Below are 20,318 nucleotides of genomic sequence, written 5' to 3'. Positions count from 1 at the left end.
TCAGGGGTGAGGGGGCTTCTGCCCCCCCCCCCGGGCGCTCCACCCCCACAGCCACTGGCCGTGGGTCCCAGGGGGCAGCCCCAGCCTCATCTAGTCTCATCTCCAGGGAGGGGTCTGTAGCTCCAGGCTGGACAAGATTGCTCTCGTCCGGCAGCCTTGCTCTGTCCTCAGCTGGGGCTCCCAAGCCTCCACGGGGCCACGAGAGGGCCAGCCGGTGTTTCGTGGAAACCAGCAAGAACCCAGGCCCTGCGGAGAGCAGTGCTGGCAGGGGCCCCGGCCCACGGCGGGTGCAGTCACATTCCCGACACCTCACCCGCGTGGTGGGAACGCGCCTGGCTCGTGGAGCCAGCCGAGCTCTCGCCAGGACTCCGCCTGCCGGCCCAGGGTCATCACAGACGGCTGTCCCTGGCGGTGTCCACGCCTCTCCGCTCCGGGCATCGGGGAAATGGAGTCTCTCCAGCAACAGCTGGGCTGGTTTCGAAGCTCGGATCCTGGAGAGGCAGGCGCACGGCTCATTTGTCTGCCGGTGGGCGCACATCACACGCCCGCACAGTCCCGGCGTGACGTGCGGATGTGGACACAAGTGGGGGCACTGCAGCCCTGGGAACAGCAGAGGCCCCTCCTCCAGAGGGCCCTTCCTGGGCACAGGGGCGTGGCCCTGACCCTCACCCAGAAACGCACAGGTCTGGCTTACTGTGCGTGCCCCCGGGGGCCTTCCTGTGCACCTGCCTCCCCACCCCACCAACCCCTGCCCCCGCCAGGAGCTAGGTTCACAGTTCAGAGTTAAGTTCACCGACCACCGACCTGGGGGCAGTTCTAACTCCAGCCTGTGGTCTCATGGCCCAAGCACTGGGATGTAGTCTCGTGTCCCCAGGAGCAGCCTGGACGGTCACCCCTAGTGTGTTTGCCGCGTGCCTACTTACCGATAGTCAGCTGTGTCCCGTTCGTCAGGATGCAGCGGGGGGACACGGAACCCAAGCGAGAAGACACCCAGGAACGACCCCTGATGGCCTCCCCAGGAAAATGCAACCGGGGGAAGCCGGGGGCTCCCGGACCGTTCTGGGAGCCGCACCCTCTAAGAGGGATGGGTCCCAGAGAGGGGTTGTGCTCTGCCACCCAGCCTCTCCAGTCCTGGGGCTTGAGCCAGGACAAAGCTGGACACACCCCCAGTCGCCTCTCCTGGCTACTCGTCACTGCTGGGTCTCTGCTGCTGGTGGGGTGGGCGGAGGGGGGGGGCCGGTCAGCGGGAGGGCCTGGGTGTGGATGCCCGGCCGCCCCGGTCACCCAGACCGACGCCTCTCTCTGCACGTCACGCACGTCACGGGGGACATGGCCCCAGGCTGTGTGGGCTGCATCTGGGCCCCTCTGCCAATCTTGTGGCTGTGAGTCAACACTGGGGTTCCTGGAGGGAAGGGAGGGTCTGTTTGCTGGTCGACACTTGCTAATCTCTGCCTTCCACTGGGACACTGGGGCCCCTTCTGCTGTGTTAATCCTGAGCAAACCAGGCTCCGTGGCTTGCCTCTGACCTTCTCTTCTGTCCACACCTGCCCTGCCCGCGCTGGGGCCACGCTGGGCCAAGCCTGCCCCCGCCCCCACCTCAGCGGGTTCCAGAATCTCCCTGCTGCTTCTTCTCTCCCATCCAGGGCTGCGGGCCAGGAGAAGGGAGAGGGAAGGTGGGGAGGGGGAGGCACCTGCCCCGGGACCTGCCGCAAGGCAGGGCCCCCGGAACAGAGGGCCGTGCACACACATCTGACGCCTCCTTGGGCTGGCTCTGCCCTCGAGATGCAGTGGCTGCCCCTCCCCTGTCCCGTTTCCTCCTCCCCCACTGCTTCCCTTCCCCTCTGCTGCTCAGAAAGGAGCTTTCTGGAGAACATTTTATTTTGATGTGGTTTCAAGTTTATGGGTAAGCTGTACAGAGAGCAGAAAGAGCTCCTGTCTGCCTTTATCCAGATTCACGGATGTCTGCACCTCAGTCTCTCGGCTTTGCTGTTTCCTCTCGTGTGTGCGTGCACTTGCCCACCGTCTGTATCCACGTGTGTTTTCTAAGCCACATGGGTTTGAGAAGCATGGCCTCTGCCCCTCCATAGGTGGGTGGGTGTGTCCTAGAGACAGGCCAGGGGTCGCCCTCAGCAGAGCCAGCAGGGGCACGCCGCACCCTCTAAACCAGGGCCCTCTGTGGTCCTGAGCCGGTCATGGTCATCATGGCCGCACATTCTCCAGGATTCGATCCAGGACCACATGTCCTCAGCCTTTCTCTGTGTTCCTTGACCATGGCCTTTTCGAGGCCTTTTCGAGGAGTGCAGGCTGGTTATGTTGGATGGCACCCCCAAATCTGGGTCCGTGTGCAGCTTCCTCCCCCTAGGATGGAAAAATAACAGTAAAGCTGTGCCCTCGGGTCATGGCTTCTGGAGGCACCCAACGTCGGGCAGAACCATCGCCGGGATGGGTGTCCACCTGCATCACTGGGCTCAGGATGTGTGGGCCAGGTCTCTCCACTGGAAGCCACCCATGTTCCCTGGAACTGGGAAGGGTCTGATGGGCGGAGCTGGGCGCCCCGTAGAGAGCTGGGTGCCAGCCCGCCTCTCTAATTCCTCCCGCTCTCCTTAGTTGGCATTCTGATGCGGGGAGACCTTCCTCTTCTTTCGCATTTGTTTATCTTTCCTTGATTCATCTATATCAGTAAAAGCTCATGAACTTCTATTTGTGGTGTGAATCTATTTAAAAATATAAACCCATCAGGAAAAGAGGGGGCTGGGAAGCCGTAAGCTTCTGTTCCCTACAGACACACTGGCACAAACGAGGACGAGGTGAGCCAGCTTTGCCACAGCTCGAGACCGTCAGAGGAGTGCAGAAACCAAGCTAGTGTCCCATCAAGAAAGGGCCGTCTTCAAAATGATAGGAAATCTTTGGGGCATTTTTTCCCATCCTTGCCCCACCTCCACCCCAGTGCAGTGGCAGTTTTGGCCTTGGCCTGGCAGCCCAGTTTCCCATTATTCCTCCCCCAAAACCAGAAGAAGCAGAGAACGCCTTGTCTGCAAATTATTGCGTACGTCTGTTCTAACCTGTCTGGTGGGTACCTGAAGGGCTGACACAAGGTGCTCATCTCCGTTTTGCTTAACTTGGGACCTGGGTGGCCAAAGCAGTAGGCGCGGCTCTTGTAAGCCTCTAGGTGACCACAGACCCACAGATTCCTGGAGCAAGGGGTCACAGGTGGAGACACGCAGTGGTCCACCTTCAGCCTGCACCGATTCAAGTGGGGCTCTTCGGGAAATCAGGACGTGAAAGCAGCTATGTGCAAATGGGAGTTTGGAAAGCCACATCCTTGTTCAGGCGAGACCCCCGGGCTCAGAGCAAGCCTGCCCGAGTGCTGAAGACCTGTCCCAGCACAGAGCCAGGCTGTAAGACTGCAGAAGCTCGAGATAGTTGAGAAAACTCTGCCAGAGCATGAGCTGAACACGAACTAAAGGAGCAGAGACTTCAGCGATCACACCAGGCAAGGAACAGTCTTTATAAAAATGTTTGGACAAGTCTCAAAACAAATGGATGGGACAGCCTTCAACAACAATGAAAGGAAGCAGGGAAATAAGGAAGGAGGAAAAGAGAAGAGAGGAGAAGAAAAGGCAGAGAAAAAACCCAGCAAACACTGGAGAAGACAGAGGTTCTAATTTCCAGAGCTACCATAACAGTCACGTCCCCAGTTTTCAATGAAAATCACAAGGCTCACAAAGAAGACATGGCCATTAAAAGGAACAAAATCAACCCCGAGGAAGATTTACTGGACAAAGACTTTGGAACAGCTGTGTTAGGTGTGCTCAGAGGGCAAAGGGGACCCCAGATGGGAAACAAAAGGCAATCAGGAAACCGATGCGTGCCCAGAATGAGAATGTCGACAAAGAGATAAAAACCGTTATTAAGAAACCAGACAGGAATTCTGGAGCTGAAACGTACAACAACTGAAGTGAGGAATTTGCTAGAAGGAAAGAGTGAGAAGTGCGCGTGCAGGAGGGGCACTGGGCTGACATACGCACGGTGAGTGACCCAGGAGAGAAGAGAAAGGGGCAGAAATGTTGGAAGGAATAAAAGCGAAAACTTCCAAGAAGCGCGACAGTCTCCAAGTAGGATCGACTCCGAGAGATCGACACCAACACACATGGTAATCAGACCGCTGAGAGATGGAGAGATGACCCTGGAAGGGCCGGACAGAAGCATCTTGGCACGTGCATGTTCTCTCCACCGAGAGACTGTCGGCTGACTTCCCACCAGAAATCTCAGGAGACAGAAGGGAGTGGATGGTAAATTTGAAAGTCCTGGAAGAAACAGCAGCCAGCCACGAATTCTCTCTGGGAGAGCTGCTGTCCTTCGAAAACGAGGGAGAGATTAAGACATTTCCAGAGAAACAGAAGCTGAGGGAGAGCCTTATTACAAGACCCGCTTTACAAGGAGTACGGAAAGGCACCCCTCGGGCTGCAACGAGGGACACTAGACAGTAGATCGAAGCTGTACGAGGGAGTGAAGGTCTCCTGTACAGCTAAGCATGTGGGCAAATATAGAAGTCAATGTTACTACAATTTCTGTTTGCCCCTCCACTTTTAATTTTGTACGGGATTTAAAAGACAAGTGCATGAAAACCACAAATCCGTGTTGCTGGGCGTCCACGGTAGCAGCCGTGACTTGTCACCACAGCAGCACAAGGAGCGTGCATACCGGAAGCTCGGTCGGCAGCAGGCCCACGTGGGCTACGGAAGCCTGGGGTGTTGGGTGGCCCCACGAGCAGCACAAAGACGCCCATGGAATAGACACCAAAGGAAATGAGAAGGGAATCAAAAGCCATCACTACAGAAAACCAACGAAGCACAAAAGAAGGTAGTCACAGGGGGAACAGAGAACCAGAAGACGCACAGGAGGCGAACAGTAACTCGGTGGAGGAAAGTCAGTCCTTGTCAGTGCTCACTGCACATGTGCACAGGTTGATTTAATCAGGGTTGATTTATGAAACCCCCGTCAGGGGCACCTGGTGGCTCCGTTGGTGAAGCATCTGACTTTGGCTCAGGTCACAAACTCACAGTTTGTGGGTTCGAGCCTTGCGTCGGGCTCTGTGCCGACAGCTCGGAGCCTGGAGCCTGCTTCCGATTCTGTGTCTCCTTCTCTCTCTCTCTCTCTGCCTCTCTCTCTCCCTCCCTCTCCGTCTCTCTCCCTTTCTCTCAAAGACAAATAAACATTAAAAAAATTAAATAATTAGGAATGCAAGCTGGTGCAGCCACTCTGGAAAACAGCATGGAGGCTCCTCAAAAAACTAAGAATAGAACTACCCTACGACCCAGCAATTTCACTACTAGGTATTTATCCACGGGATACAGGTGTGCTGCTTCGAAGGGACACATGCACCCCCATGTTTATAGCAGTGCTATCAACAACAGCCAAAGTATGGAAAGAGCCCAAATGTCCATCGACGGATGAATGGATAAAGATGTGGTATATGTAGACAATGGAGTGTCACTCGGCCATCAGAAAGAATGAAATCTTGCCATTTGCAACTATGTGGATGGAACTAGATGGTATTATGCTAAACGAAATTAGGCCGAGAAAGACAAATATCATATGATTTCACTCATATGAGGACTTTAAGAGACAAAACCGATGAACATAAGTGAAGGGAAGCAAAAATAATAGAAAAACAGGGAGGGGACAAAATAGAAGAGACTCATAAATATGGAGAACAAACTGAGGGTTATGGGAGGGGTTGTGGGAGGGGGGATGGGCTAAAGGGGTCAGGGGCACTAAGGAACCTACTCCTGAAATCTTTGTTGCACTATATGCTAACTAATTTGGATGTAAATTAACAAATAAATAAATTAAAAAAAAAAAACAAAGAAAGAAAAACACAATCCAAGGGCACTTGGCTGGGCCAGTCGGTAAAGCACACAAGTCTTGATCTCGGGGTCCTGAGTTCAAGCCCCACGTTGGGTGTAGAGATTACTTAAAAATCAAATGAAACAAAACAAAAATAAAAGTAAATAAGAACCACAACCCAACTACACGCAGTCTGTAAGACACTTGCGTTAGAGCTAAGGTTACAGACAGGTTACGTGTGAAAGCTTAGAAAAATATCTTCCGGCAGAAGAGCCAGGCGGAGGGCTAAGAAGGAAACGGAACTGGCACACGCCATGAACCCATTACCCCTGCCCCACACCGGACACTCGCTAGGGCCGAAGATACGTGTGCCCCCAGTTCACACAGAACGTCCTCCCACCTAAACTGTACCTGATGCTCCAAACAGGTTTTAATACATTCAAAAATATTACAATCATGCGGGCTATTTTTTCCCGACTACAAAGGGGCTAAGCTACAGACCGGTAATAGGAGAAAAGTGGAACGTTCACAAATACGTGCAAGTTAACACGGTCTCAAGCAATCAGCGGGTGAAAGGAGAGATCAGGGGGCACGGGGAGATCAATGAACACGGAAACCCAGCAGGCCAGACTGTGAGTCTCGGCGAGGGGGCGCCAAGGGGGTCGTGCCCAGGTGTGACGCCGGACGGGGAAGACCTCAGGTCCATTACCGAGCGCATACCTCACGGCCCCAGAAACAGGAGGGAGCTTGCGGAGGGAAGGCAGCAATAACGGTTCGAGCAGGGATAAATGAGGCAGAGGCAGCAGAGAAAACCAGCGAAACCAAAAGTCCGGTCTGAAAAGACCAGCAGACAGACCGCGAGCTGGGTGGACGGAGAACAAGCGGGAAGCCGCGAATGGCTAAAACCCAACGTGGAAGGGGCGTTACTATTGATTTTACAGACACAAATGCGATCGTAAAGAATGCCATGAGCAATTTTGGTCGCATTTGATAAACTGGAAGAGAAGGACAAAGTCCTAGAAACACACGATCTAACAAAACAGACCCATAAAATACGGGGACCTGTGGTCAGCGGGGAGCGTGCGTCAGTAATCGCGGCCCTCCCCGCCAAGAAAGTCTCAGGACAAGAAGGCCTCACTGGGGAGGCCGCCAGGTGCTTACAGAAGAACTAACACCAATACTTCTCAGACTCTTCTGGAAAACTGCAGAGGGGGAACAGCTCGGACGTCACCGCGAGGCCATCGTTCTGACACCAACGCCAGACAAAGACAGAAGAAGAAAGGAAGGAAAACAACACGGGCTGGCGTCTGTCACGAATACTGCTGCAAACGATCCTCAACAAAACACTAGCCAAGCAACTGAGACGTGTGTTAGAGAGTTAGACACTATGACCAGGTGGGGTTTATTCCCTGGATGCAAGAACAGTCCGGCTTCCACAAATCAGCCAGTCCCCCCATTCATGGAATGGGGGGGGGCACATGATCATCTCGATTGATGCAGAAAAAGAATTTGCCAGAATTCAAGACCCTTTCAGAATAAACACGCTCAACAGCGCAGGGTTAGATGACAACTATGTCACGGTAAAGGGGACGAACGGCAAGCGCCTGGCTCACGTCCTTCCCGGTGGCGAAAGACAAGAGCTTTGCCTCTCGGATCGGGGGCAGAGATGCCGGCCCTTAACACTCCCGCTCAGCAGAGCCCTGGAGGCTCTGGCCAGGGCTACCAGGCAAGAAAGAGAAACACAAGGGGCCTGGATGGAAAGGGGAAAAGACAAACTGTCCCTGGTCACAGATGACATGATCGCACACATAGAAAACTCTGAGAACTCCACCGAAAACCTGTTCAAGCTTCCTGCGGTCTGCACGTGCGCTCCCCAAGTCCACGTGTTGAAGTCCTAACCCCAAGAGGTGACGGTGTCAGCAGGTGGCTGGGTCATGCGGGTGGGGCCCGCAGGAAGGGGGGCCGTGCCGTCGTGGGAGAGCCCCCACGGAGCCCCCTGACCCCTCGTCGGCAGTCTGCACCCCAGGAGAGAGCCCTCCTTGTGCACTGTTGGTGGGGATAGTGGAAGGCTGTAGTTATTACGTAGTTTGGCGATTCCTTACAGAGTTAAACACAGAATGATGATGTGACTCGCAAGGCCGCTCCCAGGCTCTCCCCCAAAGGAGCTGGAAGCAAGGACTCGACCCGCGTTCACGGCAGTCAGAAGGTAGCCCCACGTCCATCCACAGGTGACCGCGTAAGAAAACGTGACGTATTCAAACGGTGGGATGTTACGGGGCTTTAAAAAGGTAGGGGATTCTGACACCTGCTAGCACGCGGAGCCTTGCAGACACGATGCCCGGCAAACGAGCCAGACCCAGAAGGATAAATGGTGCAGACTGCACTCGCTTGGGCCCTGAATCGCCACATCCAAGACAGAGAGCAGACAGCAGGCGCCAGGGGCCGGGCGGTGGGGTGGGGTGGGAGGTGCGTGAAGGACAGAGTCTCTTACAGGAAAGACTAAAGGTGATGGAGAGGGGGGTGGGGACGGCTGCGCCCCGCCCCACACAGAGCTGTCACTCTCTCTTGGCCCCTCCAAGGCCCCTATTACTGCTCCACATGGTCCTGTGTGCTGTTCTTTTTGTCCCAGCGGAATCCCCAGTGCCCAGGGCAGTACCACCCTGGGGCTCAGAATTTGCTAGAAGAAAGGAAGGAAGGAGGGAAGGAGGGAGGGAGGGAGGGAGGGAGGGAGGGAGGGAGGACACGGGCAAGGAAAGCGATCTCTGTGAAGACCAGGAAAAAGCAAGAGGAGAGGTTGAGGGCTCGTAGTCTCCCCCCCAAGGCAGGGTGGGAGGAATGGGCACGGTCCTTCTCACAGTGGGGGTGGCTCCAGGGACCAGGATGCCCATCCCCCCACAGCCACCCCCCATCCCCAACGCCGTGACTTGCCCTCCTGACCAGCAACCAGTCACCAGCTGGGCGGTCACGGCCACCTCTCTGTATCCCAAATGCCCAGCCCGGGGCCGGGGTGCTTGGTAATGTCTGTCGATGGACAAGCTGGAGGTCTGGGGGGCCGTGGTGGCCCAACGCGTCCTCCACCTGCTCTTTCTGGAGCAGGCTGACACCCTGAGTCTCGCTGGAAATACCCTGAGTGCACTGGGAGCAGGGACAAGGCCCAGCCATCCCAAGGCCCAGGAGAGAGTGGTTTGTCACCCACGTGTGGGGCCTGGGGTGCTTCCTGGCCTGGGCCCACTCCCCACCTGGATCACCCAGCCTAGGGCTGTCAGGTTCTAGCCTGTTAGTCACAGGACTGGGCCCCTTAGCGATGGGGTGTAGACCAGGGCTGCCGGGACCCCCACGGTTCCCATCCTTTGTGGCCACACAGAGAGGTCTGGGGACCAGGAGGCAGCAGGTGTAAAAGGCCCCACTCCCAGGCCAATCCAGGGCGGGCTCTGAGCAGACCTAGAACCAGCCATGCCTGTGACTCCCCAGGGCCATGCCCTAATCCTCCTGGACCCTCCTCCTTGGTGCCCCGGCTGGAGCCGGGCACACCACCAGACTCAGTAAATGCCTGAGGCTTGATGCGTCCTGGGGCCCTCGTCCTCGGTCTGCACTGTGGGCGGTTGGGGAGGGGTGAGCTCACACACCCCTGTGTGCCCACCAAGCCCTCGAGGGACGTGCACCAGGCTGCGGGGCCGGGCTGGGGCAGTCGGCCTCTGGGTTCCGCACGGCCCCGTGGGGTCCGTGGGCGAGGAGAGGCCCTGCGAGCCCGAGGATGGACAGGCTCCTGGCGTGGCCCCTGGGGGAGCCCTCCCGAGCCCCAGGAGGCCTCTCCTTCCCGGCAACCCGCTCCCCTTCCTTGTCTTCTGTCCTCGGCTCTCTCAAGTGTGAACAGGTAAACTGGTTGAGCAAACAGGCTGGGCTCCGAGGCACTGCATCCGGGATGTCTCAATCCCCACCCGCCTCTGCCCAGAGGACGGTGCTCGTGGGGAAGGACCAGGGCGGTATCCGGGCCACGCCGGCAGCCAGGTCTCCGCCTCGCTGGTCCAGTGCACTTCCCGAGTGCCTACTGTGTGCCAGCTGTGAACAGTGGGTGAGGCCCGTGCCTGCATGAAGCCCTCCTTCCGAGACGACAAACCTGAGGCCCTAAATAACTTACATTCGGGTCCCGAGTCCAAGGTGGCCCGGGTTGCTCACGTGTGTGGGGGGTGAGGACCGCCCCACACGGGGCTCACGGGGGCCCTCTGAAGGCTGCAGGGTGCTAGCTGAGTCGGGGGTGGGGGGCTGAGGATGTGCCAGCAGGGCAAGGACTGAGAGGGGGACTCGGGGCAGCAGAGGGGGTCGGGCCACGAGGGTTCAGGCTGCGGGAGCCCCGGAGGTTGGCAGGGCCGTGCACGCAAGCGGGCACCATGCCAGGCCCGACTGCAGGAGCTCTGATGTCAGGAAACTGCACCCTGCAGGTACAGGGGGTGCGCCCTGCTCTGGAGATGCCAGCAGCCAAATGAAAAGCAGATCCCGGGACCTCCGAGGCGAGCCTGCAGACATGCACAGCCCGGGCAGCGGGGCTCAGCCGTGCTGAGGGGTGGCGGCCGGGCACATGGTTGAGAGCTTTGAAGACAGCTTGCCCGCTGCCCCCGGCAGCTCTGCGTCTATGAATTAACCTCGAAAAAGCAGGTGCAGAGGACACAGGGTGCACCTCGCTGCTCACCACCCAAACCAATGGGGAAGCCGCCCCCACCCGCAGGGGCCCTGTGCTCCCCACCGGGGGCCGCCCCGCAAGGCACTCAGACGCGCTCAGGCTTGGGGTGAGGATGCCCAGAGTAAGACGCCTGGAGTGTGAGTCAGAGGGGACTGCGTGCCAGGCTGAGCCGTTCACCGACCAGGGGAGAGGTTATCGTGTGACCCGCCCCCCCCCTCCCCCCCGCAGCCCAGCCGCACCAGCTGGGGAGCGGGGCCTTCGTGGCTCCCAGTCAGGGCAGTACTGGGGTTGAGACACCAGCCCCTGGTGTCCCATCAGCCCTGCTGGGGGCCCTCCAGGGGCACGTGTGCGTGTGCGCGCATCGGCCGGGGCGCAGCCTGCCCTCAGGGGAGGGTCCTGGTGGGTCGGGGACCTGGGGAACAATAGCTTCCTTTGTGCCACCCCGCCTCAGGTCACCGAGCCAGCCTCAGGAGCGAGGTGAGGGTCAGACATGCCAGGGCAGGTGCTGGGCAAGAGCCAGCCTGGGTGTCCACTCTGTTTTTCCTTAAATCTGAACTTGGTGACAGAGATGTGCAGGGGGCACTGGGGAGCATGGCCAAGGTGTCTGGGCACGGAGTCTCCCCCACCCCCAAGCTGTGCAGACCAGGGACCCCACCCTCCACGTGCAGCTGACCACAGCCCAGCTGAGCAGGAGCCCCAGGCCCCCAGCGATGACAGCCTCATGTCGCTCCCCACTCCTCAGGGACCTGCGGTCAGCGCCCCGGGCCAGTGCCCCAGGCTGCCCGATGGCGGAGGCCTTGTCCCCTTCAGTCCCGCCTCTCAGCCTCAGCCAGGCTCTGGGGCCAGGGGGCTCAACATGGGGACTGAGTGTGTGGGCATGCTGACCTCCTCCCCACTGCGTGAGTGAGGCAGGACCAGGGAGGCCCAGGTGGCCGGCCCCTCTCCGATTCTCAGAAGCCGTGGGGTGGGATTGGGGGGGGGGGCAGGGGTCCTGTGAATCTGGGGCCCACAGCCACAAATCCTTCCTCCTCCAGGCCTCTTTCCTGCCTCGGCCCCTCCCCAAGAGCAAACACACGTGGCCGGCTCGGGGGAAAGGACGGAGCCCTGCGTTGCCCAGGAGCTGGGCTTGGGGCCAAGACTTCTTGCTATATAAACCCCGGGGCCCCCAGGGAGCGAGCACCGGGGCCCACTGCCTCTCTGCCACCGGCCCGCCACTGTGCCAGCCCCCAGGATGGGTGCCCCGAGCGGGTGCCTGGCGCTGGCCTGGGCCCTTGTGGCCCTGCTCTTGGTGCAGAAGACAGGTAAGACCGAAGACCGGCTCCCTCTCTGCCGCAGAGAGGCCTCCGCAGGCCACCGCCCGGGGTTTCTCCTGCCTGAAATGGGCAGGGCGGCCCCTGCCCCATGTGTCCTCAGTGGGGCCCCCAGGCTCTCAGTCTGCACCCAGGAGAAGCTGGGTCCCCTGGGCAAACCACCAAGAGGGTCTGGGGGTGCGGGCCCGGTGAGGGGCCCAAGGCTGGCACCTCTCAGGTCCCTGTGAGGGCGACAGCCGTCAGGGTAGTTCCTGGAGCGGCTCCAAAATCCCTCCTCAAATCAGGGTTGGAACAGCTGATAGGTGATGTGCCCGCAGACCCACGTCAGACACTTCGCACCTCACCTGCCGCGAGGCTCTTCCCAGCCCGCCAGCCCGCCTCTCCTCTGCCTCTCCTCTGCCGTAGGCCCGGGCTCTCAGCATCAGGGGGAAGCACCCGCAGCCCTAATACTTTCTGTCAATATGAAAGATACGGCCTCAGGGGCTGCCTGGGTGACGCCCGGCAGGGCTGGCCTGGAGCCCCGGCCACCGCGGCCCCGGCCCTGAGCTCTGCTCCCGCAAGGCCTCCTCCCTGGGCCCCAGCCGGGCTCGGGGGTCCGGGCAGGTGGACACCGGCCTGAGCTCTCTCCATCTGTGGTGGGGCGGGGGGGAGTGCTGGTCTCCCAGAGCCCCTGCCGCAAGCCGCCTCCCAGCAGGGCTGGGAGGTGGGGACTTCCCCGCAGCAGCTCCCGCTGGGCGGCCACGTACCCCAGCCTGCTGTGCTCTTCGGGTGCCTGTCTGCTGGTTTGCACAGCCGGGGCCCCTACTCAGCCGGCTCCTCCGGGCTCCTCTGGGCCGCGCTGGCCTCAGACCAGGTGCCCGGACACTGGGCCTCCCCAGCGAGCTGCCTCAGCCTCCACCCGCTCCTCTCTGGGGGGCCGATCCCATTAGGGGCAGGCAAAAGAGGACTGAGACGAGGGGGCTCACTCAGAGGGTGCGCTGTCGACCACGGTGTTGCGGGGAGGGGGGGCAGTTGGCAGCGGGCATTTTCCTGGCTGGGCAACGGAGCCCGGGTCTCGCGAGGCCACCGGCCCTGAGTGGAGCCACTTCTCGTAGAAACCGGCCCAGGATGGGGATGGGGGTGCAGGGTTCGCTGCACCTGCGGGAAAACCCCCGGTTTCTGACTGTGGGGTGCGGCCCGTGGGGCAGGGGTGGACAGAGGCAGCGGCTGCGGGAGGGGCCTTCCGAAGGAAAGCTCGTTGCCCCGCCAGTGCCCGTGGCTTGCGTGCGTCCGAGGTCCCCGCTGGGAAGGACGAACAGGAAGCTGTGGCGGTGGCCTCACCGGACCCCTTGCCGAGCCGGCCCCACCAGGGACACGGGGACGCCGGGGGCCCGACACCCACTCCCCGACAAGTCTCAGTGTTAGGCCGAGTGTGCAGACCCCCGGCAGACGGAAGGAAGCAGTACAGGGCCCGTGCGGAGGGGTGCCCCAGCCTGAGCCCGGCAGAGGGGCCAGGGAGGGCTCCCCGCTGCTCCCCAAGGCAGCGAGGGGCTGTGGGGGCCGGGCCGCTGGGGGCGAGCACCTGGGCGTAGCCATGGTCGGGCCGACGGAGGAAGCCCTGCTTGCAGGCGGTGGGCACACAGGCCACCCGGGCAGCCATCCCGGGACCCAGGCCTCCAGGCCCGCCCCCACCATGATGGATGGTTCTAGCTCGAATCTCACTCTGGTCTTGGGTTTCTGCTAAGTCACGCCCAGAAGCCTCCCTGACTGCGTGTGTCCTTCTCCCCAACAAAACTGGTCTTTGTCCTTCTCCAGGGGACTCCTGGGATGGGGCCGAACCCTCTTCTAGGGTGGCCAGGGTCAACGGGCCAACGCCTTTTCCTGATTCCATTCTCCTGCCCTGAGCCAGCAGCTGCCGGGTCACGGCCAGATGAGGCAGCACTCTGCATTCATAGATGGGGAGAGCAGGAGTCAGGGCAAGGCCACCAGACGCAGCTCCCCGTGGGACCCCCCCATCCCTGCGGAGGCCACGACAGCTACCACGTAGACTGGTGGGGAGGCTAGACCCTGTCACGTGGCCACCACCCTGAAGCCTGCCCAGGAAGGGATGGCAAATGTCCAGCTTCTCACTGACTCCCGTCCCCTTTCCCTGCAGAGACCCAGGGCAGCACGGAGCCTGCTGTGAACAGTCAGAGGGTGGACGTCGGTATGCGGCCTGGGTTCTGGGCACTGAGGCCTCCCGAGCAAACAGAAGGGGCTGGGCTTGGGGTGGGCCGGGGATCTGGACAGGGGAGGGGGGACAGACCCCTTTCTACAGGAGCCACCTGCCCACAAGACGGGATCGCAGAGGGGACGGGCCAAAGAAAGCTAAGGCACAGAGCAGAGAGGCCAAAATGCTCACACACGTGCACACAAGGTCATGTAATTGGACACATGTGCAAACTCACACACACACATACATACACACACACACAGTGAAGCCCAGGCCAGCAGTGTGTCCTGGGTGGATGGGAGGGTCCGGGAGGGGACAGCCCTAGTCCTGGGGCTCCCTGGGCTGAGTCAGGGTGGCTGCTGCCCCAGGCCGGCCTGTGAGGAGGATAGAGGTCCCAGGAAGGAGTGTCCCCGGCCATTCCCTGCCTGGTCACATTTCTAGTGTAACCCAGCCCTCACTCTGCAGCTCGGAGCATGACCATCATCCCGCCCATCACCGTCTTCCCCACCATGAGCTGTGAGTGGATGCTGCCCACTGCTGATGGGGCGGGGGCTTGCCCCTCTGGGGGCTGACGCTGGGGTGGTATGGGCAGTTGGATGGCCTTGGGCCTGGCTGGGAGCACTCCCTGCGGACAGTTGTGGGGGCCGACCCTGGATGCTGGGGCAGGGCTCTCAGCCCTCCTGGCTGCCCTCCGAGCTCCCCGTCCCCAACCCAGAAAAGGCTACCCGTGGGTGGCTGGGCGAGGCCTGTGGCACCTGCCGGGGCCTCACCACGCTCTCCCCACAGCCCTGAACGCCGCGCACAACGGGCGGGTGTGCAGCACCTGGGGCGACTTCCACTATAAGACCTTCGACGGGGACGTCTTCCGCTTCCCGGGCCTGTGCAACTACGTCCTCTCCATGCACTGCGGGGCCGCCTACGAGGACTTCAACGTCCAGGTCCGCCGCGGCCTGGCCGGCTCCAGGCCTACCATCACCCACATCATCCTCAAGACCCAGGGGCTGGTGCTGGAGGCCTCCAACGGCTCGATCCTCATCAACGGGCAGCGGTGAGCCTGGTCCGGGCTGGGGAAGGGCCGGGCCTCTGGGGCGGGTTCTGGGCTCAGGGCTGCTGGGGGGGCGCCGCACCCTGCTGCGCACCCTGGCCCTGGGAGGACCAGAAATTTCCACCCCAGGGAGGAGCTGCCCTACAGCCGCGCTGGCGTCCTGGTAGAGGAGAGCAGTGTCTACATCAAGGTTGAAGTCCGGCTGGTGCTAACCTTCCTGTGGAACAGAGAGGAAGCCACCCTGGTGAGGACGCCCCCACTTGCCCGCCCCCCCCCCCCCAACTGGGGACAGCCTCCCAGAGGCTGGAGCTGCCTCTCTTCTGCCCCCAGCTGGAGCTGGACCCCAAGTACGCCAACCAGACGTGTGGTCTGTGTGGGGACTTCAACGGACTCCGGGCCGTCAACGAGTTCTATGCCCATAGTGAGTGCCCCCTGGGGCAGCAGGAAGCTGAGGGCTGGCTTGTCCTGAGGAGGCCTGGAGGGGGCAGCCTTGGGGTGGCCTTACCCAGGCTCTGGGTGGAGAGCAAATCGGGGCGGGGGCAATACTTAAGCCAGTGACGCCCCAGAGAGGTTTCAGGTGCCCTGGGCACGGGCAGAGGTCCCCAGGCAGCCATCCCCTGCACTGGCCCCACGGTCCTTCAGCACCCTGACCCCAGCATCTCTCCACAGACACCAGGCTGACCCCTCTCCAGTTTGGAAATCTCCAGAAGCTGGACGGGCCCACAGAGCAATGCCAGGACCCCCTGCCTTCCCCCGCCAACAACTGCACGGATAGGGTGAGCGCCTCTCTGGGGCCCGGCCTGGCCCCAGCCCCTGCTCTCCCAGGGTGTGGCGGCAGCCAGGATGGTCATCTCAGGCTTCCTGGGCTGGGCCCTGAGGCATCCGGGTGGAGGGTCTCCAAGCCCTGGGGTGGCACGGGACACGGCTTCCACCTCGGAGACACCATCTGAGCTTCCACCTACCAAACGAATGTTCTACGTGTGTGGGCCGTGGGCTACACGTGTGCCCATCCGTGTATGCGAATACGTGTCCACACATAGGTGGTCCGTGGTGGGCACTTAGGAGCCCAGCTGAAGAAGCCCCACGCGGGAGCGGGGAGGCCTCCACGGGTAGAAGGGGCCTGGAAGCTCCAGGAGGCCCAAACCAACAGAATCTCCCTCAGAGCCTCAAGTCAGGATGTGGAGCCCAGGCCCAGCCGGCTGGGGGGCAGGGGCAGGGGCAGGGGCAGGGGTGCTGGGGAAAGAAAAGGGGTTCATCAGTGGGCACACAGGTGCCCTCGTTTCCCACTTCTCTTGGCATCGCACCTTTCCTGGGTGCTCACACCATGGGCAGATGTGGCCTGGAGCCCTGAGTGGGTGGGTGGAGTCCAAGGTCCCGGGTCACTCCCAGAGCCAAGCCGAGCCCTGCACCCAGCAAGTTCACTGTGGTTAAAGAGAAGGACGGGTGGGTGGACGGACAGATGGAGAGATGAAAGGGACCTCAAGGGGGGGAAGGACCCCCTGGCCTGGACCCCCCACAAGCACCGAGGGTGGAGGGTGCCACACCCCTGTGCTCCCCAGGAGGGCATCTGCCACCGCACCCTGTTGGGCCCGGCCTTCTCGGAGTGCAACACGCTGGTGGACCCTGCCGTGTACGTGGCCGCCTGCACCCAGGATCTGTGCCGCTGCCCGGACTGCCCGTGTGCCACCTTCGCCGAGTACTCCCGCCAGTGTGCCCATGCAGGGGGACAGCCCCAGAACTGGAGGGGCCCTGACCTCTGCCGTGAGTGCCCCCTGGCCGGGGCCAGCACCAGGCCCCACGCCCACACTGGGTCCCGGTGGGGAGGGGGCGAGGGACAGGACATCTGGCATCTGGCTGGGGACCCAGGGCAAGTGGAGTCATTTGGGGGTCCTACAGCGAGAGGGTGGGCAGGGGGACAGAAGGGAGTGTGGGGGGCCCAGAGGGAGGACCCGGCCTTGGTACAGCCCGGGTGGGCACAGGAGGGCCGCCTCACCCAGAAGACAGTGGGAGCTAGGAGCAGGGAGGCCCAGCCTCCCGAGACGAGGGGCTCCCCGGCTCAGCTGTGACCTCGGGGGGCCCTTGACGACATGGGAAAGGTTGGGAGCAGCCGCCTGCCCCGTGCCCAGGTGGCTTTCCGGGGCCCAAGCGCTGCCTCCCCCCACAGCCTGGACCTGCCCCCTCAACACACAGCAGCGGGAATGCGGCTCGCCCTGCGCGGACACCTGCTCCAACCCGGAGCGCTCCCAGCTCTGCGAGGACCACTGTGTGGATGGCTGCTTCTGCCCCCCAGGCAGGTCCTCCTGGCCCTCAAGGACTGTCCCCCAGCCAGGCCCTCTGCCCCCAACCCCCCCCCCCCCCACCGCCGGCTGCCTCCAGTCACTGTGTTGCCAACACCCGACCCAGCCCGCTCACAACCCCCTGCCCCCGCTGTCCGCAGGCACGGTGCTGGATGACGTCACCCACACGGGCTGCCTGCCCCTAGAACAGTGTCCATGCACCCACGGCGGCCACACCTATGCCCCGGGGGCCTCCTTCACCACCAGCTGCAGCTCCTGGTACGCCTCCTGGCTGCCCCTGCCCTTGGTGGGGGTGCATGGGAGGGGATCTACCTCCCCCACACCACGCTTCCTCTGTTCATGGCCTCCCTTCCCAGCACCTGCTCTGGGGGGCTGTGGCAATGCCAGAACCTTCCGTGTCCTGGCACCTGCTCCGTCCAGGGCGGGTCCCACATCTCCACCTACGATGAGAGACTCTACGATGTGCATGGGGACTGCAGCTACGTCCTGTCCAAGGTACGATCCCAGTCCCCACCTGCTGGGCCTGTCCTGGGACTCTCAGGCCTCCCGGCCCCTGGGAAGGGTCCAGTGATGGCCATCAGAGTAGGTGAAGCCCACCCCCGGTCCCCTCCTGGGGTCCCATCCCCAAAGGGAAGCCCCTAGGCTCACATTCGCGGGGCCGAGGGGCTCCCAGGCCCCGAGACGAGCTGCCTGCCTGGAGGTGGCCACAGGGGCCAGCCTCCACCCCACACGTACGGTCCTGGGAACAGGGGCACCACACACGAACACGCAGCCCCCTCCCTGCCCGCGCTCGGGAGTGGCCGACCCCCAGCACCCTGGTGGGCCTTGCCCTGTCAGAAATGTGCAGACAACGGCTTCACTGTGCTGGCCGAGCTGCGGAAATGTGGCCTGACGGACAACGAGAACTGCCTCAAAATGGTGACGCTCAGCATGAATGGCGGGGACACGGTGGGTGAGGGTCCTGCTGGGAAAGGGGGTGGGGACAGGGTGGAGGTCTTGGTCTGATGTTAGGGGCCAGGGGTCCCCTCCCGGCTCTGGCTCTGCCGGGCTGGCCCCTGGGGAGTGCTCCCCGGCCGGGCAGGCTCCTCCCCCAGCTGACCTGGCCGCTTCCTCTCACCAGATCATCCAGATCCAGGCCAGCGGCGGGGTATTCCTGAACTCTGTGCACACGCGGCTGCCCGTGTCAGCAGGTACGCGGTCTGGGACAGCCGGGCCGCACTGCAGCCAGGTGGTCTGCTCCCAAGGCTGGTTCTCTGTGGCCCGGGGCAGTTCCAGAATATCCCATGGTTGGTTTCTCATCTGCACGTGGGATGTCAGTGCTCCCCCCTCGGCTACCGTGGGGACCGGGGCCGAACACACTTGGGGCGCAGCCTCTCGGGGGTCACGAGTGGTCACTGCCAATCCCACCTGCAGAGGAGCTCCGCCCACTCCTGGGTCCCGGAGCGGTGGCGCGGGCCCACCAGACGCCTGGATCCTCCCAGTCCATCCCTAGGGGACCCTCCCTGCTTCCTGGCTGTCCCAGGAGCAAGGGGGCTCCATCTGGCCAGGCCTGGCCCCCACGCAGACTCTGACTCGGTCCCCACCCCCCGGCAGCCAACATCACCATCTTCAGGCCTACGTCCTTCTTCGTCCTGGTGCACACGGGCCTCGGGCTGCAGCTGCAGGTTCGGCTGGTGCCCCTCATGCAGGTGTTCCTCAGGCTGGACCCCTCCTATCGCGGACAGATGTGCGGTGAGGCTCCGCCGACGGGCTGGGAGGGGGCTGGTGCCCGGACTCAGCTCCAGGCCGCGGGCAGGACGGGAAGAGTCTGGCAGGAGGTGAGAGTTGGGAGGCGGCTGCTCCCAGGGCACAGTGGAGACTCCTGCACCGGCCGAGGGCACCCCGAATGTGATGTGTGGCCCTAGGGAGGGCACTTGGGGGGATGGAGAGCAAGCCGTGTTGCCCTTACGAGGTCAGGCTTTGCACAGCGGCTGATCCCCATCGGGGCGCACCTACGGATGGCTCTGGAACCACCCCTGGGATGGGGGTTCGGGGCTGGTCCACCGTGTGGCGGTTCCTAGAGGAGAGCAGGAGCCAGGGAGCAAGCCCCCCCGGATGGCCAGGCTGGACGCCCTGCTAATGCCCCATCCCTGGGCCCCGGCCCCCAGGCCTGTGCGGGAACTTCAACCAGAACCAGGCTGATGACTTCCGGACCCTCAGCGGCGTGGTGGAGGGCACGGCCGCCGCCTTCGCCAACACCTGGAAGACCCAGGCTGCCTGCCCCAACGTCAAGAACAGCTTCGAGGACCCCTGCTCCCTCAGCGTGGAGAACGGTACTCCCACCCCCCGGGGGCCCTCCGTTTACGAGGGCTGGGCTGGGAGCCAAGACCTCCCATCTCACCAGGCCCTGGGGGACCCCTGGTGTCCGGGTGTGCATGGCCTGGGGTGGAATCGGGCAGGCCAGAGTGCTCAGAGCCTGTCTCGAGGAGGAGCACCTTCCTGCCCCCTCAGCACGGTGGGCAAGCCCCAAATCCCAGCTCAGCTCTCTGGGGGCCGTGGGGCCCCCCAGGGCCTGTGTGCAGGAGCGCAGGCAGCCTGAGGGGGCGGGTGAGGGGGAGGAGGTGTGTGGGTGCCAGCCAGCCAGCCTCCCCCTGCACCCTTGTCCCAGAGAACTACGCCCAGCACTGGTGCTCCCTGCTGACCGACCCTGCCGGAGCCTTCTCGCCCTGTCACTCTGTCCTCAACCCTGCACCCTTCCACTCGGTGAGACCCCTGCCCCACCTGGAGCTGCCCCCTACCCCTTAGCCTCCCCTTGGTGGTCTCCTATCTCGAGGACCACTCACAGCACAGTGGGCTGGTCGGTCAGTCCTACCCGGGGCTGCCCGGGGCTTTTCGCACCATCACTGTCGGGGTGTTTGTGGCCACGGACCAGCTCACTAAAAACTAGAAATATTGATTCTGTTCCGGT

At 62.0% G+C, this 20,318-nt stretch overlaps 1 protein-coding gene across 1 annotated transcript in view; it reads left to right on the top strand.

Moving 5' to 3' along the window:
- The first annotated feature begins 11,713 nt into the window (after nucleotides 1-11,713).
- The window catches only part of MUC5B (mucin 5B, oligomeric mucus/gel-forming), a 33,130-nt gene continuing 24,525 nt past the window's right edge, over nucleotides 11,714-20,318 (top strand). The window contains 16 exon segments of the mRNA XM_058690083.1: nucleotides 11,714-11,829; nucleotides 13,973-14,023; nucleotides 14,495-14,545; nucleotides 14,816-15,077; nucleotides 15,204-15,318; nucleotides 15,405-15,495; nucleotides 15,744-15,850; nucleotides 16,634-16,835; nucleotides 17,239-17,364; nucleotides 17,512-17,629; nucleotides 17,728-17,866; nucleotides 18,209-18,319; nucleotides 18,492-18,561; nucleotides 18,965-19,102; nucleotides 19,519-19,683; nucleotides 20,019-20,113. Coding sequence (XP_058546066.1) covers nucleotides 11,760-11,829; nucleotides 13,973-14,023; nucleotides 14,495-14,545; nucleotides 14,816-15,077; nucleotides 15,204-15,318; nucleotides 15,405-15,495; nucleotides 15,744-15,850; nucleotides 16,634-16,835; nucleotides 17,239-17,364; nucleotides 17,512-17,629; nucleotides 17,728-17,866; nucleotides 18,209-18,319; nucleotides 18,492-18,561; nucleotides 18,965-19,102; nucleotides 19,519-19,683; nucleotides 20,019-20,113 — 1,911 coding nt within the window. The 5' untranslated portion in view covers nucleotides 11,714-11,759.

This window comes from Neofelis nebulosa, chromosome 10 (genome assembly GCF_028018385.1).
Source record: "Neofelis nebulosa isolate mNeoNeb1 chromosome 10, mNeoNeb1.pri, whole genome shotgun sequence".
Lineage (NCBI taxonomy): Eukaryota > Metazoa > Chordata > Mammalia > Carnivora > Felidae > Neofelis > Neofelis nebulosa.
The sequence above is the reverse complement of the archived record's forward strand: the minus strand, read 5'-3'. Positions and strand labels throughout refer to the sequence as shown.